This window comes from Arachis duranensis, chromosome 7 (genome assembly GCF_000817695.3).
Source record: "Arachis duranensis cultivar V14167 chromosome 7, aradu.V14167.gnm2.J7QH, whole genome shotgun sequence".
NCBI classification, from domain to species: Eukaryota; Viridiplantae; Streptophyta; class Magnoliopsida; order Fabales; family Fabaceae; genus Arachis; species Arachis duranensis.
The window spans coordinates 30025866-30043227 of NC_029778.3; the positions used below are offsets into that span (position 1 = coordinate 30025866).

At 30.2% G+C, this 17362-nt stretch overlaps 1 protein-coding gene and 1 long non-coding RNA gene across 6 annotated transcripts; one reads left to right on the forward strand and one right to left on the reverse strand.

The window, feature by feature from the left end:
* Positions 1–267: 267 nt before the first annotated feature.
* Positions 268–3641, forward strand: LOC107458513 (uncharacterized). Its single transcript, XM_016076722.3, has 6 exons — positions 268–316; positions 948–1045; positions 1130–1394; positions 1918–2114; positions 2668–2852; positions 3150–3641. The coding sequence occupies exons 1-6, from the start codon at positions 299–301 to the stop codon at positions 3446–3448; spliced, it is 1062 nt and encodes a 353-aa protein (XP_015932208.2). The 5' UTR covers positions 268–298; the 3' UTR covers positions 3449–3641.
* Positions 3642–3812: 171 nt separating this feature from the next.
* On the reverse strand, positions 3813–16119 carry LOC107458515 (uncharacterized). Of its 5 annotated transcripts, XR_008001156.1 has the most exons (6): positions 15317–16119; positions 15019–15191; positions 14184–14349; positions 14002–14078; positions 13012–13061; positions 9873–10084 (listed from the first exon to the last, which is right to left on the reverse strand). It is a non-coding gene; the product is annotated as an uncharacterized LOC107458515 (long non-coding RNA). The 5 variants fall into 5 exon arrangements; XR_008001157.1 differs by lacking the exon at positions 13012–13061 and having other exon boundaries at positions 15317–16117; XR_008001154.1 differs by lacking the exon at positions 9873–10084 and having other exon boundaries at positions 12468–13061; positions 15317–16116.
* Between the last annotated feature and the right edge of the window lie 1243 nt (positions 16120–17362).

Consider the following 17362-nt stretch of genomic DNA (forward strand, 5'->3'; position numbering starts at 1 on the left):
AGGCCACATCCTAAAGCCCGTATTAGTCTACCAATATACGTGTCATTCATATATGAAATTATGAAACACCATATTACAAGGCTAATAATATAGTACGTACAATAATAGAATTATGAAACAAAAGATAACATGCCTAAAATATTAGAAATGAAAAGAAGGCTTTATTTGCAAATTAAATCCCCACCTGGGAAATAAACAAAGCACATTTTCCCCTTAGTTTTCGCCATTTTTCTTTTATAATTCTTTCTACCTCTTCATTATATTTTCTACTACTAAAAACTCTTTTTTGCTGCATCCAATGTTCGCCACCACAAAGGTGAAATTCCCCCTCCCTCTTTCGCTTTATCGTTCTCTTTGTTTGCTTTGTCTTCTTGTCAAATTCTTTTGATTATTTCACATGGTGTTTTCTTATAATCAATTATGGAAGAAATAGAGGAGCATTTTTTTTTTTTTTACAGGAAAAGTGAAAGATTCTAAATAATTCAATAGAACAACGAAGTTGAATGTGATACAATCCAACATAAGAAGAAATTCATATAATGCACTTAAAATAAAATACAGATAGCATTGTCCTTTTTAATTCAAATATATTGATTTAGGTGGTTTCACTATTAGGGTTTTTTTTCAATTTTTTATTTGTTATGTTGACATCAATTTCTTTTGGTTTTATAAAAGAACAAAACGAACAAGTTCAAAAGTTTCTCAAATAGCAAACAAGATAAGAATATGAATTTAGTCTAATTTGAAAAACCTGAAACATTTCTCTAAATTGTGATTGGTACGATTATTTTGTTTCCTTTGATAAAAACAATATTCATATGACTTTGATTATGTCCATATGCATGATATAGCATTGTATGTGACATGAGAATATTACCAACTTTGGTAGAATTTGCATTTTTTTGCTGATATGTTTGGATCTTGGGTTGCAAATATTATGACACCAGATGTTAGATTGTTGTTATGTTGCTGCTTTTCTTTTGGTTCTTTCGTCATCCATTCCAGTATTAAACGCAAGTGCTGGAGATGCTGATCAGAATTATAGGTACATAACTCTAATCTTTATGTAAAAACAAATTATGAGGCATTATTACGTGAATTTATGTCTTTGGTTTGAATTGAATATCAGGAGTTGTGTGACAGAATGTGGGGAGACAGGGTGTGTAGGAGGAAAATGCTTTCCAGAGTGTACAATTTCTTTAAACGGAGTCCCTCTTAATCATTCAAGAAACTTGATAGAAAAGCTTATTGTGCAATGGAAAAAAGGGAGTTGCAAAAACAATTGTCAGTACCATTGCATGATTGATAGAGAGGAGAAAAGAGCATTACTTGATCATCATGATCCTATAAAATATAATGGCAAATGGCCTTACAAGTGTATATATGGGATTCAGGTTTGTTAATAAAGAAAAATTCACTTGGTTGTGTAGTTTTCTATTTCTAGGACAGAAAATTATTTTATTTTCCATCCTTCTTATTAAAAACGAGAACAGAAAATATTTGTGTCTGTCCTCAAAGACAGCCTTTAAATGCTATTTCTGGTATGTTTTTTTATCTGATATACGAAATCGTATAATAGATAAAAGTACACTTCAAAAAATTAAATGAACAAAAGTACACACAAAAATTCATAAATATCAAAGTACACGCGAAATATTATTTTTTTATGGTTAAAAGTGTCATGCCATTAGTGGGTTCGTAAAGTATAGAGTGTAATTTTATCCATCGAAATCAATATTTTGGGTGTAGTTGATATTACGAACTTTGGTATGTAGTTTTGTCTATCTTAAACTCTTTCATGTGTACTTTTGTCCATTTATTCTACAAAATCCACATGAAACCTATATTTTCAATCGGAGTTAGTGTCTAGTAATATTAGAATTTTTTGTTAACAAATCCAGGGTGTATTTTACTCAGGAGCCTGCATCTGTGGCTTTACTTGCTCTCAATCTTGCAATGCATTTTCATGGTTGGGTATCATTCATCTCACTTCTAAAGAATAAGTTGCCTCTAAAAGTTGGCAAGAAAGCACATTATGGATATGCTGGTTTGTGGCATGTCTATGGATTCTTATCGGTGAATGCCTTCTTTTGGTGTGCCGTTCATCACAGTCGGTGAGTCGAAGATTTAGTTTGAAAACTTGTGACTATATTATGTATAACTTGTCTTGGAAGTTAGTTTGATTGACTTATTATTAGGTACAATGTGAGAACTGTACACCTGAATTTCATGTAATTTAATTTGATTTTTAAGCACAAATCTTGTCCTTAAACTCAACTTTCCTCTAGTTGTATTTGGCAAAGACTTCCTGGCAACTTATAATCTCATTTTTTATATGGGGCTAATCAAATTAAAGATAATTATTTCGTAAGTAAATGGTACATCATTGCTCTTAAATTGTCGCATTCACTTTGTGTGCCTCAAATTTTACTTTACTAGTTTTAGTTATTCACATAAAAATTAGTTTAATTCAAGTTATTATGATGCTTGTATTACTCTTGAAAACCTCCTTCCAATAATCCTACCTACTAAATTTATATTATATATTAATCATAGTAATAAATTTGTTAGATGTTTTCCAACAATTACTATATGCTGCTGCCAATACATTTTCCCCTTTTTTATTCTAAACTAATTAAATTATTTGTGTGCCTCATTGAAAAACAGAGATATGGAGTTAACAGAAAAGTTGGACCACTCATCTACTGTGGCTCTTGTGGGATTCTCCCTTATTTTGGCCATATTAAGAACCTTAAATATAAGCAATGAGGCTAATAGAGTTATGATTTCTGCTCCATTGACATCTTTTGTGACCACTCACATATTGTACAACTGTTTTATGCTAGACTTTGGTATGTCTTCCCTATAATTATCCCTTTAAAACAATTTTATGTTATATGATTCGATATTGAATCATAATCTGGTGCATTTATATATACTTATATGCTATATTTGGATTCTGTCTCTAACTAAGAAATACAAAGACAAAATGACAAAGATAGAAACAAATATTTTTTGTTCCCACTTTGGTAACCACGAAAAATACAATTTTATGTTTCTTGGATAGCTCTGCAAAAAAAAATATCCCCCCACCCTCTCCCTATTTGTGTTGTTTATGTTGTGACATTCTCATTACTCTAACCATACAGGATGGAATAAGACTATTTGTCAAGTATTGATTGTAATGCAGCTTACAGTCTGGACAATTTGGGGTGTTATCAATCAACATCCATCGCGATGGAAGGTCTTGTTAGTTATTTTCGGCAGCATTGTTTCACTGCTCTTGCAAGCATTCGATTTTCCACCGTATCAAGGACTTATAGATGCTCATGCTCTGTCGTTGGCTTCCACTGTTCCTTTCGCTTACCTTTGGTGGAGTTTTGTTAGGGATGATGCTGAGTTTCTAGCCTCTAAACGTGCAAAGAGGTCCAAGATGAAATCGAAGTAATTGTTGTTCATTTAAAAGTGCACATTTTCTCCCTCCCAATGTAACAGTTTCACATGCACATTTTTCCCAGTTTTGTATTTATGCTTGGGAAGATGATGCATATGACTTCTTGTATTTTCTTTTCTTTTTTTTTTTTTTCTTTTAAAAATACAGGTCAAATGAACAACTCAGGATTTCACTTCATATTCTTGCATGCCACAACTTAATCAAATGTATATGAAACTTACTTTTTGTTAGTAACACAGAGTTGTACTCATACTTGGCTTGTGGAGTTGTGGGTATCATTTATGATTTTTTTCTAAGTTGTTCCTTTTAAACGTTAAAACTTCTGCTTTCTTTCACCATATTTGGATTTTATGCGACAATTGGCAAGCATTACTTGGAAGAGAAAAAATGGCCAGAAAAGAAAGGCTCAATTATCAGAATAACAGCAACTGCAGCACCAAGGTACTTCAATAAAAAGTCCTGAATCATGCCAAACCACCAATGGTCATGTAGGACACTACTCAAATGCCTAACCAAGGTCTTAAACTTCTGCTGAATATGGGCTTCTTCTCTCATCTCTCCACCATAAAATGCTATACTTTCCGAGTGAGTCCTCAATCACGAGTGAAGCTGTCGATAGTCTCCTTCCAATTGCTGCTCTCTGGACATTAGTTTACCAAATGGAGGAGAGAATTTTCTGATTGTGGTCCCAGCTACAAGTACATAGCCCTAAAGAGGAAACAGCATTTATTGAGAATATAAAGACTGATTTCTGCGTAACATTTGTCTGACAGTCTCCAGCCATCAGCAACATATCTAGAAAAAATGTTAACAGTAACTGTCAATGAGACATCTGCATAACAGAAAACTTCAATTATGGTAGTACCAATATCCAGAAGACATATTTTGGACTTGCATATGAACACAGCCGCCAAGTGTATAGAAGTCCATCAGTTAGTGCAGTTAAATCATCCCGAACAATTTCACTTAACTCTGAGCAGAACCTTGGCACATCGCTTGCAATTCTTTGCTCTGGGTTAGTTATCCGACCATCACAATGTGATATTTTGTAGTACACCATATTCTGGAAGAAAAACAAATAATAAATACAATACTGACAATATAAGCAGAAATTCACAGTTTCATGAAGAAACTATTCTGGCGAATCCATAATCTTTATGCACCAAAAGCCCCACAATAAAATTATGGAAATATTTTGTGATTTCAAATACTGAGAATTGAGAGTAAATAAGGAAGTGAATTTGACTTATAAACAGGTAAGGGATAACAAACTCAAGTAGGATTAACGTAAAAAATAAATGCAGATACTTCCAACAACTGCAGGAACGCCTAAATAGATTAGTAAGTGCAGTATAAACACCAAATATATACAACTAGTAGTAGTATTATTAGAATAGAGGGCAAGTGATGCAGAGTCTGAGTTACAACTAGTCTACAAATGAAATTAAAGTTGAATCACATCAAAATCAAAGCACCTTGGGAGGGCAACATTAATATAAATAGCATTATTACGTAGTATACCTAAACTTATTCCTATTGCTAGCTACTAGTTATGCTGCAATTGCCGACACTGAACATATAAAAAGCAAACTTGTGTTCACTACTATTCACTCTGCTTCTGCTCTTGCTCTCATTGGATCCCCCAATGCAAAATATACATCTTACTTTTCTGGGTATGATGCATTTATATCTGGTAATTTAATAGTGTAACACTGTATATGTTCACCGGGAACAAGAACAGGAACAAAAACTGGTCAATATGGGTAATGTCAAACAGAAAATAATACCAACAATCAACGTCACATGATGAATAAGAAGAGATTGATGTGTGTAAGTGGCATTAGCAAAAAATGAAAGCATAGAACTAAGTACACATTTCCACAGGATCAAAAAGAAGCACAACATCTGATTAATTATCATAATCAACGTTTACACTCAGTGGAAGTCGAATGATATAAATAAAAATCCCAAGCATGCATATAGATAAGTTATTTTTGATAATTTGATTTTGATGCATGACAAGCATGCATAAGTTTTTCACATAGGCATCCAATGACGTGTTGCCATATCATTGAAGGTATTTGGCCGTTATAATAATTACTTTAAAATTCATAGAAGCAGGGAATAAGAATAGATGAGCTTATATAAAATTTTATATTGACACTTAAATCTATATTTTCTGTTGTTACTTTTCCTCACATGTCCCAGAAAAAAAAAATTAAAAGCATGTGGCCTCAAACATTTTATAGTTACAATTTTGAAGTAGCAGTGAGAACTGTTAATACGTTGGTCAGTCCAGATCGTAGTCCCGGTTGTAAGTCCTAGAAAGGCAGTGAATCCGTTGGTTAATGAGGGTGGTCCCGTAGCTCACAAAGTTCTAACCATAAAATGGCTAGTTTATTGAGAACGATGAGTCGTTTAAATCTAGGAAAAAATAATTCCTTAGTAATAAAAACAGATAATGATGAAGCCTCCACCTCTGGAACTAAAAATGAATTAGAAATAGCCAAATTAGAAGAAAGTTTTCATAATTGGAATATATCTATAGTAGAAAAAGATAAAATATATAAAAAGAGAAACTTCTGGGAAGGAAGAAATTATGAAATCCACATGTTATAATATTGTAAACCAGGAACGAGTAGTAATAAAATTATCACCATCTTAGAAGAAGATAAATTGAAAGAACATAGCAGTGAAGGATATAACTTCATCCATATAGGATTAATACAAGTAGCCATAAAGCCTAATTTTAGAATAGGAATTAATCTGCCTATATTATTAACCTTAAGAGATACCAGATTAAAAAATTTTAGTGATTCGTTAATAGGAATATTAGAAAGTACCTGTCATGACGGACCAGTTTTTTTTAATTGTTACTCAAATTATGCTATGAATCTAAAAAATGAATACACCTGGCAAGCCTTAAAATTACAAGTAACATCTGATGAGACCATTATAAATGAGAAATATGATCCATTCGAAATAATCTATAGAATATATTATAAAATTACTAAAGTTGATTATGACTTTAGAGCATTAAGACAATCCTCAAAAGACGAAACGATAATTATGCATGCAAATCTAAAAAGATCTAATATACAAATACCTAGAAGATTAAGACATGAAGAATTAAAAAGTCGTATGCCTGAAGAATGGATAATACCTGATGGTATTGAAGAACCACAAATACAAAATATTAGAATAAGGAAAATAATAAGAGAAGGACCTGATATTAGAATTAGGATGAATAGATCCCAATCATTAAGAATTCCTGATAATGTTGAAACTATTAGTCATAGAAATTCTATAGATAACTCATCAATAGGAAATATTGATGATATTGTAGGAATTGACAACAGAAGGTCACATATAGCCACGGCTGTATATAAATCAACTTCAGAATTTGATCCAAGGGAATCACAAGTTTTATCAGTAATTATAAAGGAAGAACCGTTTGAGATTGATAAAGAGTGGATAAGACAAGATTTTAATGCTGATTATAATAAATCACTAAGAGATTGGTATTTTACCAACCATTCAGAAAATGAAGTTATTAGACTAAGAGAACTATTCTATGATTTTATGAAAGAAAATAGAATTAGCTTATACTTCTTTGACTGGTGCGTTAATTATTACTCCAAACCCGATAAGAAATTATGTCCTTTAACAAAGCCAACTGTTGTTTGGAAAACAATCTCAGGATCAGTAATAGAATCTGAATATCCCCCTAAAGAAACTATTAAAATACCAATTGGAAAAGACTTAGAAGTTGAAGCAACACCCTATAAAGATAGCAATGCAGATGGAAATACAGAAAAAAGAGATATTAAGAAATTACATCAGCAATTAAACTTTACTAATACCATATTAGATATAATGAAAAATCAGTTAGGAAGAATGGAAAATATGGAAAAAGTTATTAAGGTAGAAAAACCCATAGAAATACCTATATATAAATTACAAAGTTTAGATAATATTAGCTTAAAATCTAAAGTAGAAACAGAAGTTGAAGAATTAAAAGAAAAACTTAGACGTATTAGTCTAGGAAAATTAACAATTAATACATTACAAAAGGAAGAAGAATTAGAACTAAATAAAATATCCTATAAAAGAGATTATCTTAAAACCAGAAATTATTATCTTAGACCATCACCAGTAGATGTAGGCCTAGAAGAACGAACACAATTAGTACAAAATAGTTTTTCAAGATCAGACTTAGTAGAATGGAATATAGATGGATTAAGTTAACAAGTCATTTTAGATCAAATGTGTAATATGACTATAGCTGCAACTGCCTATAAGATGAGAAAAGCCTCTGATAAAGAAGCAGCAATTATGATAACCCAAGGATTTACAGGACAATTAAAAGGTTGGTGGGATAATTTTCTCAGCCTCCAAGAAAAAGAATTAATTATTAATAGTATTAAACAAGAGGATCAGTCACCAGACGCTACATCCACGTTAATATATACCATTATTAAAAATTTTGTAGGAGATCCCGGTATTTTTAAAGATAGGATACATACTCAATTAATGAATTTAAGATGTCCAACTATGTCTGATTATAGATGGTATAAAGATATTTTTATGTCAAAAGTTATGATAAGAGATGATGCACATGCGCCTTTCTGGAAAGAAAGATTCGTAGCAGCCTTACCAAAATTATTCTCTGAAAAAGTATTACAAAAACTACAAACACAGTTTGGGACCCAAATTCCCTATAATTCATTAACCTTTGGACAATTGCATAATATAATAGTACAAACAGGTATAGAAGTATGCACAGATACCAAGATACAACAGAAAATAAAACAAGAAAGTATCACGAGAAAAAGAGAGCTAAGCACTTTCTGCTACCAATATGGAATAACTCCTGAAAAAGTACCTAGTGGACAGCATAAAGTTAAAAGAAAAAAAATTTTAAAAAACCTAAATATAATATAGACAAACCCCTTTATTATGAACAGAAATATCATAAAAAATTACATAAAACCCCTAAAGGAAAACCTAAATTTTCTAATAAGAAAAAACAAGTAGCATGTTGGAAATGTAAAAAACAAGGACATTATGCTAATAAGTGTACGACAGAACAAAAAATAAATAAAATAGAAAATAAAGAAATTAAGCATGCTTTGACGGCTATACTAATCAATTCAGAGTCAGAAGAAGAATCAAGTTATGAGGGTTCTTCTGAAACTAAAGACTATTTTATACAACAATTAGACTTTATGTCAGAAGAAGAAAGCGCAGGAGAAAATAGTGGAAAGGAGGAATAGGATAATAATAATTATTTAGGAATAGGATTATGTAACTGTAGAAACTGTGAAAAAACTGTAAATGTTTTAACTAAAGAACAAACTTTTACACTAGTTAAAATAATTGACAAGTTAGAAAATACACCATTAAGGGATGAGTTTATAAGACAATTAGCTGAATTAGTTAAAAAAGAAGAAGAAAGTAAGAAAGAAATAAGACCAATAGAAACAAAAGAAATTTATAATCATTTTAAAAATCCACAAGAAGAAGTTTCCCTTAATTCTCTCAAAGAATAGATAAAAAAGTTAAAAAGAGAAGTTTCAGAATTAAAACAACAAAACATTAATATGGACTACAGATTACTAAAAATAGAAGGAGAAAACATAATAAAAATCCAAGAACAATCGTTGCAAAATAATGAATGGACTAGTAATATAACAATTTTCGAGAATTATATTAACCTAGGTACAAAAAATTATATAAATATTTTAACATTATTAGTAAGTCAAAAATGGTTCACTACGATAACTTTAATAGTAGGAGAAGAAAAATTTGATTTAATAGCTATGGTAGATTCAGGAGCTGATGTTAATTGTATACAAGAAGGATTAATACCCACAAAATATTATGAGAAAACTACAGAAAGAGTCTTAATGGCAGAAAATGACAAAATGACTATAGACTATAAGTTATCTAAAGCAAAAATTTGTAAAAATAGGGTATGTTTTGCCACTACATTCTTTTTAGCAAGAAATATATCTCATCAAGTTATATTAGGAAATCCTTTTACTTTATTATTATATCCCTTTAATGTCGACATCGACGGAATAACTTGTACAAGAATCCCCAATCATCCTGTCTATTTTGAATTTCTCACAAGACCAAAACAGCATGAACTCAATATGTTACAACACCTATCTACACATGTTAGTGTAATAGAAACAGAAGTAAGACAAATTAATTGTTTGAGTCTAGAAAAAATTTTACAACACTTACAGCGTCAAGTTAATATTATAGAAAGGAAGACAAGACAAATTAACTACTTAAACCAAGAAGTTACACATAAAAGAATAGAAGAACAATTACAAACTCCGGAGATACAAGATAAAATAAAAGCAATTGAAGAAAAAATTAAGACAAAATTATGTAGTTTAAATCCCACAGCCTTTCAACATAGAAAATTACATGAAATATCTTTACCATATGAAGATGGGTTTAATGAAAAAGATATACCAACAAAGGCAAAACCGATACATATGAACAAAGAGTATCTAGAATATTGTAAAAAAGAAATACAAGAATATCTAGATAAAGGACTAATAAGGCCTTCAAAATTATCCTGGAACTGTACAGGCTTCTATGTGATGAAAGCATCTGAAATAGAAAGAGGTGCTCCAAGATTAGTTATCAATTATAAACCTCTAAACAAGGTATTAAAATAGATTAGGTATCCTTTATCAAATAAAAGTGATTTAATTAAAAGATTAAATAAAACAAATATCTTTTCAAAATTTGATTTAAAATCAGGTTATTATCAAATTGTAGTAAAAGAAGAAGATAGATATAAGACAGCTTTTATAGTACCTTTTGGACATTACGAATGGAATGTAATACCTTAAGAATTAAAAAATGCCCCAAGCGAATTCCAAAAAATAATGAATAATATATTTTACCCACATATAGAATTTACTATAGTATATCTTGATGACGTATTAGTATACTCAAAAGGAATAAAGCAGCATATATATCATCTAGAAAAATTCATGGATATTATAAAAGAACAAGGATTAGTTTTATCAGAAAAAAAAATAAAAATTTTTACAACTAAAGTAAGGTTCTTAGGATATGAAATTTATCAAGGAACTATAGTACCTATTAAAAGAGCCATTGAATTTGCAGATAAATTTCCAAATGAAATAACTGACAAAAAATAACTACAAAGATTTTTGGGATGTTTAAATTATGTAGCAGAATTCTTACCTGGAATAAGAGTTACATGCAAACCTCTTTATAAGAGACTAAGAAAAAATCCACCTCCATGGACAAAAGAAATGACTTCCATAATAATAAAAATAAAAAATGCAGTAAAAGAAATACCTTGCATAAGTATACTAGACCCATCGGCTAAATTAATTGTAGAAACAGATGCATCAGAATTAGGATATGGAGGAATTTTTAAACAAATACCTCCTAATAACTCAAAAGAACAAATAGTAAAATATCATTCAGGAATTTGGAACCAAGTTCAAAAGAACTACCCCACAGTCAAAAAAGAAATACTTGCCATAGTATTATGTGTTTCAAAATTTCAAAAAAATTTATTTAATAAAACCTTCTTAATAAGAACTGATTGTAAAGTAGCTCCAAATGTTTTAGAAAATGATGTCAAAAATTTGGTTTCAAAACAAATATTTGCAAGATGGCAAGCTATTTTATCATGTTTCGATTTTACTATTGAACATATAAAAAGAGAACTAAATTCACTCCTTGACTTTCTTACTAGAGAATTTTTGCAGGGAAAGAATGGAGCAAAAAGCAGCCTCCAGTGAAGATTATGGTCAACCTTTTGACCAAATAAAAGAAACAAAATTACCTATTACTGTTGTACCAGCAAAACAATTATCATTAAGACCTATGACAATGTCACAGGTTGTAAAAGCTGCACCATCATCGTCATCACCTTCTAAGAGCCCTTTAATTACTACTGATAATAAATTCACATTATTACAACCATCTGACCTCTATAATACTCAACCCTTGAAAGAACAATTTCCTTACTATGAAAAACCCAATCCTATAAAGATATTAACCATTGAAAAAGAGTGGTTCAAAAAAGACAGAACAACCCTATACAAGACCATTTTCCCAAATACTTTCCATTATATTCCTATTAACCCACAAAAAAACCCAAAAATTTTATGAATTCATATTAGTAGACACCGGATCCATTGAGTTAACACATTACAGAGATTCCAACACCAAGCAGCCTATTTATTCAAAAATAAAAATTATAAAAATATTATCCTTGCAAGATTGAGAAATACCCCCATATCAGTTTAAAAGCTTCTCATTAAAATTTGAACCTCAGAACTATACCTACTATGATTACCAAGAAGCTTGGAATCATGTTTTATTTCTATCACCAAATCCCCATTCTTGGTTCATTTGGTTCAGAAAGGGGATATCATTACAATTTTCCAAATGGTTTCAAGCATGGTTTCAGAACTTTGAACCAAATTTTCATTCAAAATATAAGTATAAATATTCTCTCCAAAGCAAAATAAACATAATCCAAAACATAATTATAAATATTGTCTCCAAAATAACATAAACATAATTCAAAACACTCTATTTTTATCTTCATACTCTTGTAAGTTAGGTTGGGGGAAGTTAGGTTTTAGGAAAAAAATTGCAAAAATACCCCCTCACTAAAAAAAACCTTAGCCCGGCGGGAAAACCCGCCCCGCCCCGCCAAAACCCGCGGTTTAAGCAGTGCGAGTTAGGCGGGCTTTTGCTATTTGGCGGTCCCGATTTTCCAGCCCAGTCTGCCTTTTTCGGCGGGTTACGCGGGCCGACCCGGCGGGTTTAGGCCCGTTTGCCACCCTTATACAAGAATATAAGTTCATTTCATTCATAGCAGCCATGGGAATAAGCTGAATTATAACATGGGAATATGATTCAGCAGCATATGAAGAATCTCCAAGCATACAATATCTAATAAGAGTAATAAAAATTAAATGGTGGAACAAATATGATATAAATTTACTAAGAAGAGCAGCTATTGATCAATGGTTAACAACATCACAAAAGCGTCCAGCAATAACAGCCTCAAGCACCACCAATGAACAAATAGCTTATAAAAAAGAGACCCAATTCTTAGCACAGAAGAGACAAATTATGGCAGCCCTAGCTGCAACAAACTCAAAGGAAGATATCCAAAACTCTCTACAAGCAATACAGACCGTACCTCTTGGAAAAGACGAAGAGGTCCAGTCCAGTCCAGCTCATTACTATCAAGACTCTCAAGACCCATTTGAGATGTAACAAGTATTGTATACGCAATCAATGTAAAAGCCCAATCATAAAAAAAAAAAAAGAAAGAGAGTAAAAAGTAAAAAAGTAAAAGTAGAAAGTAAAAGCAAACAGTGAATGTCGGCAAACAGTAAAAGCAAACAGTACTGTCGGCAAACAGTACCCAAATAGTCATCATTTGGGGTCTATAAATACCAAAGGCCTCACTCATTCAAGATCATCAAAAACTTGAAAGCTCAAAAAATCTCTCTACTCTTATATCTTCTTACTTTATAAATTCTCCAAGTATTTGTAATCATCTTCAAGAAGTGTATCAACTCTGCAAGCAATAAAAGTACAAGTTCATCTTTGTAAGCTTACTATCTTTCTTTTATTTATTTTCTCAGTTATTATTCTTATACCATGAAAGAGTTTTATAAAAGGCTTAGATCTTTAAAATTAGTTAGAAGAAATATGAAAACAAGAGTAATGGCAATAGATAGAAAAATAAGAGAACTAATAACTGAATCTTCGGAATTAAAAGTAGAAATAAAAAAGATGGATAAGAAAATAATCAGAACCAAAAAGCTTCTACAACAAATTAAAACCAAAAAATTAGTAAAAACCGCTAGACAAACTATTAAGAATAAACGCATTCATTATGTTAGAAGGATGTATTACTTATATGTACAAAGCATGAGACAACTTTTAGAGATAGAATCAAGAATACATGTATATAACGTTCAAAGAATGGATGGCAATCCCCAACTTATAATACCCGTACAAGATCTAGAACTTCAACCTTTACAAGAACCTCAACCTTTACAAGAAACAAATCAACCTATAATAGCCCAGTGAAAGTCGAATGATATAAATAAAAATCCCAAGCATGCATATAGATAAGTTATTTTTGATAATTTGATTTTGATGCATGACAAGCATGCATAAGTTTTTCACATAGGCATCCAATGACGTGTTGCCATATCATTGAAGGTATTTGGCCGTTATAATAATTACTTTAAAATTCATAGAAGCATGGAATAAGAATAGATGAGCTTATATAACATTTTATATTGACACTTAAATCTATATTTTCTGTTGTTACTTTTCCTCACATGTCCAAGAAAAAAAATAATTAAAAGCATGTGGCCTCAATTTTTCAAGTAAGCAATCCAAAAGAAATAGTAGAGTGAAATTGATTGAAATTGATTATCAGAAACTATTTTTCTAGTTAGTTATTAGACTCTTTTTAAAATTATATTTAATATAAAAAATTATACCTTATCTCCATCAGTGAGGGACAATCTTTTCTGCTGAGCTTCCTCCACTTGTCTCTCATGGTGATCTACTTCAAAAACTTGAAAACAGTGAAAATAGTGACACCACTGGTGAATGCTTGAGTGGAATAACATGGAAGCCCCAAAAAACTTAAGAATTATAGAGAACACCAAAAAACACTAACCATTAACTTCCAAAAGGTTACTTCTGCTTCCATCAGTTAAAGAATCCTCAGAATCATTGGATTTGGTTGTCAAGCAGTGTCTTGCCTCAGTTTGTTTGCCTGAAATTCTCGCTGCCACTGATCCGCGGCGCAATCTCCTGTATATGATTGGATTTGGTTGTCTTGCCTTTGTTGTTTCAAGATATTGCAAACCAAAATGAAGTCAGTGAAACAAAAAGTCAACTATTGCTACCTTACCTAATCAGAAAATATTTAGTGGTACAGTTCTTGATGCTATATATAATAAGTTCAATTATTCAACTTTGAGGGAATACAAATAATGCATAAACTTATAGGCTTTCTTGGAAGCAAACACTTGTTGCTTATACTATTGTTCTTGTTGTTGTTATCATCTTTGTTCTGTTCTAAAACAGAAGGAATACTCAAAGAAGCCATGATCAAATAGGTGGATCACTTGATTTTAAAACAAGCAAAAAGTCACTGCTCTATAATACATTAACAACTCCTGAATCATTTGTATTCAGAAATTGAAAATAAATCCTCAACCCACCTATGATGACACACTTTTCAAAATCAAAGCTATAGCTATAACTGATTACACAATGATCCATCATAACAGGGAATTGTTTCATAGAAGCTGTAATTCTTCCTCCTTAACTAAAGTAACAAAAGATATGTGATTGATTCATATCTAAACCCTAAACCTATTGCAAGCGCTAAATTGATTTTGACCTAAACATCAAGACTGAAATCACGACCAATAGATAACAAGAAATCACAAGTTGATATCAATTCTGAATGAAGAAAATGGAATCGAGAAAAAGAAAAGGCTTACAGCGACGATGTCAGGGTCACACTAGGGAAGCTGGTCTTTGCCGGAGAAGTTACCAACGAAGTCAACTATCATTTCAAGCTTCGCCATTCAACAACCACCGAGTTTCATGAATTGCTGCAGAAATGACCGACAAAAAATCTCTTTCTTCACTGATAATAAAATAATTGATAAACCTACAACAAGCTCAATCAGCATCAACACAACAAGAAGATAGAAACTGCTAAGAAAAATTGATAAACCTAAAATTGGCACAGAAAAATTGAACCCTAAGCACCAGAATCACAAAATCAGAGTATACCTGAAATTCACTAAGGGAGCAAACGCGACAAGAGCGGCGGCGTAGAGAGTTCTGTGACGACGGCGATGAAGGGAGCAGATGCAACGAGAGCGGCGGCGGAGAAAGCTCGTGCGACGCGGATGGCGACAACGGCGGAAAAAGCTCGTGCGACGGAGAGAAGAAGCTGTTCGTGCGACAGAGAGAGGAAGAAGCTTGTGTGGAGTGTGAATGAAGCTCGAGACACTCAGGTTAAATTAGGTTTAAATCAATATTTCCAACGGAAAGTTTTAAATTACTGACGGCTGTAATAATTTAATAAAATGCAGCGTTTTTGTTCATTTAATTACAGACGAATTTTTCGTCTATAACTATTTCTCATGAAAAAAAAATTAATTTTTCTGATAGAATTATCAATGGATTCTCTTTCCGTCTGTAAGTTATGCTAATTCATTTTTTTGTTTTCTGACAAAAAAAATCCTCTGAAATTCCGTCTGTATTTCTATGGAATAAAATTCGTCAGAAATATCCGTTTGTAATAACTAGTTTTCTAGTAGTGGAAAAACACCATGAGAAACATGTCACGACAGTTTTATCATTAAATGCAGAAATTTAATTTTTATATAATAGAATAGATATTTACAATTATTATATTAAACACAGACTAAAAAAACATACACTAAACAAAATAAAACTATCATTGATAAAATATAACCTAAAAAATCACTTAAATTCAAAAAGAACCTATGATGAATTATAATAAATCTATATATGAAAAGTAAAAGCAAAATAAACAATTAAATAAAGTAAAAAGAGTAATTAAAAAAAGTAAAAGAAGATAAAAAAAGATAATGTGTGGAGTAGATAAAAAATGTATTACAATAGAAAACTAATATAATTAATTAATACAAATGATGAAAGAGAAAAATCAAAATACGATCTTATTAAAAAAATTTCAAAAAATATTTAAAAAAGAACTAATATACAAAAAATTTAAATTATCTTTAAATAAAATAATAACACCCTTAAGAATTATTAATCAAAATAAATAAAAAAAGAATTAATATAAAATAAAATCATAGAAAAATATTAGTTAAATTAAGAAAAAAAGAAACAAAAATAAAAAATTACAAATATTTTATCTGAAGTACAAAATAGAAAGAGAGAAAAGGGATATATAAAATAATAAGATAATAAATTGAATTAATTGAGTTCGTTTATTTCATTGCTTTATATATTATTTATTAAATAATTTAATATTTATCTCGATCAAATTAAATAATAAATTAGTTATAATTAATTTAGTTTAATGAATCAAACAAAATTTAAAATAATTTGATATTTATTCTAATTAAATTAAATATTTGAAATTATGATTAACATAATTTAATGAACCAAATAAAATATTAAATGATGAAATATTTATCTTAATCAAATCAAATTACACAATTGATTAGTTATAATTAATACAATTGAATGAATCAAATATATTAAATTGAAAAATAATTTAGTTAGTTTGTATCTAAGGACACATTTTAAAAATATTTATTTTTCAATAATTTTTATAAAATATTTTTTATAATATTTTTAACTTATGGTTTAAAGACATAGTTATAATAACCCATTAAAAAGTACTTAATTAGTTAATATAAATAATTAATATAATTGATTTAGTTTAATAAATTAAAGAAATAAATGTGAAATGAAGAGATAAAGAAAAAGTGAAATTATAAAAATATGTAGCCATTAAAAAACAATAAAAAAGTCCCTTTTAGTTTTTATTTATTAATTATTCTATTATAATTAATTTCACAACATTTATTATACGATATTCATCTAACAAAATCATACAATCAATTAATTGATATCAATTATCAATAATAATATAACTCATTTTGCTATATTTTTTAAATAAATAATTAAAAATGTACGTCTCAATTTTTTGTTAAAGTAGAAATCTATTTTAAGTAATTACTAACATTCTATTTTTTTAATTATTTGCTTGTCTTATTTATCATTTATGCTTTCAATCAATTATGTTAATAAACAAATAAACTAAATTAACTTCGA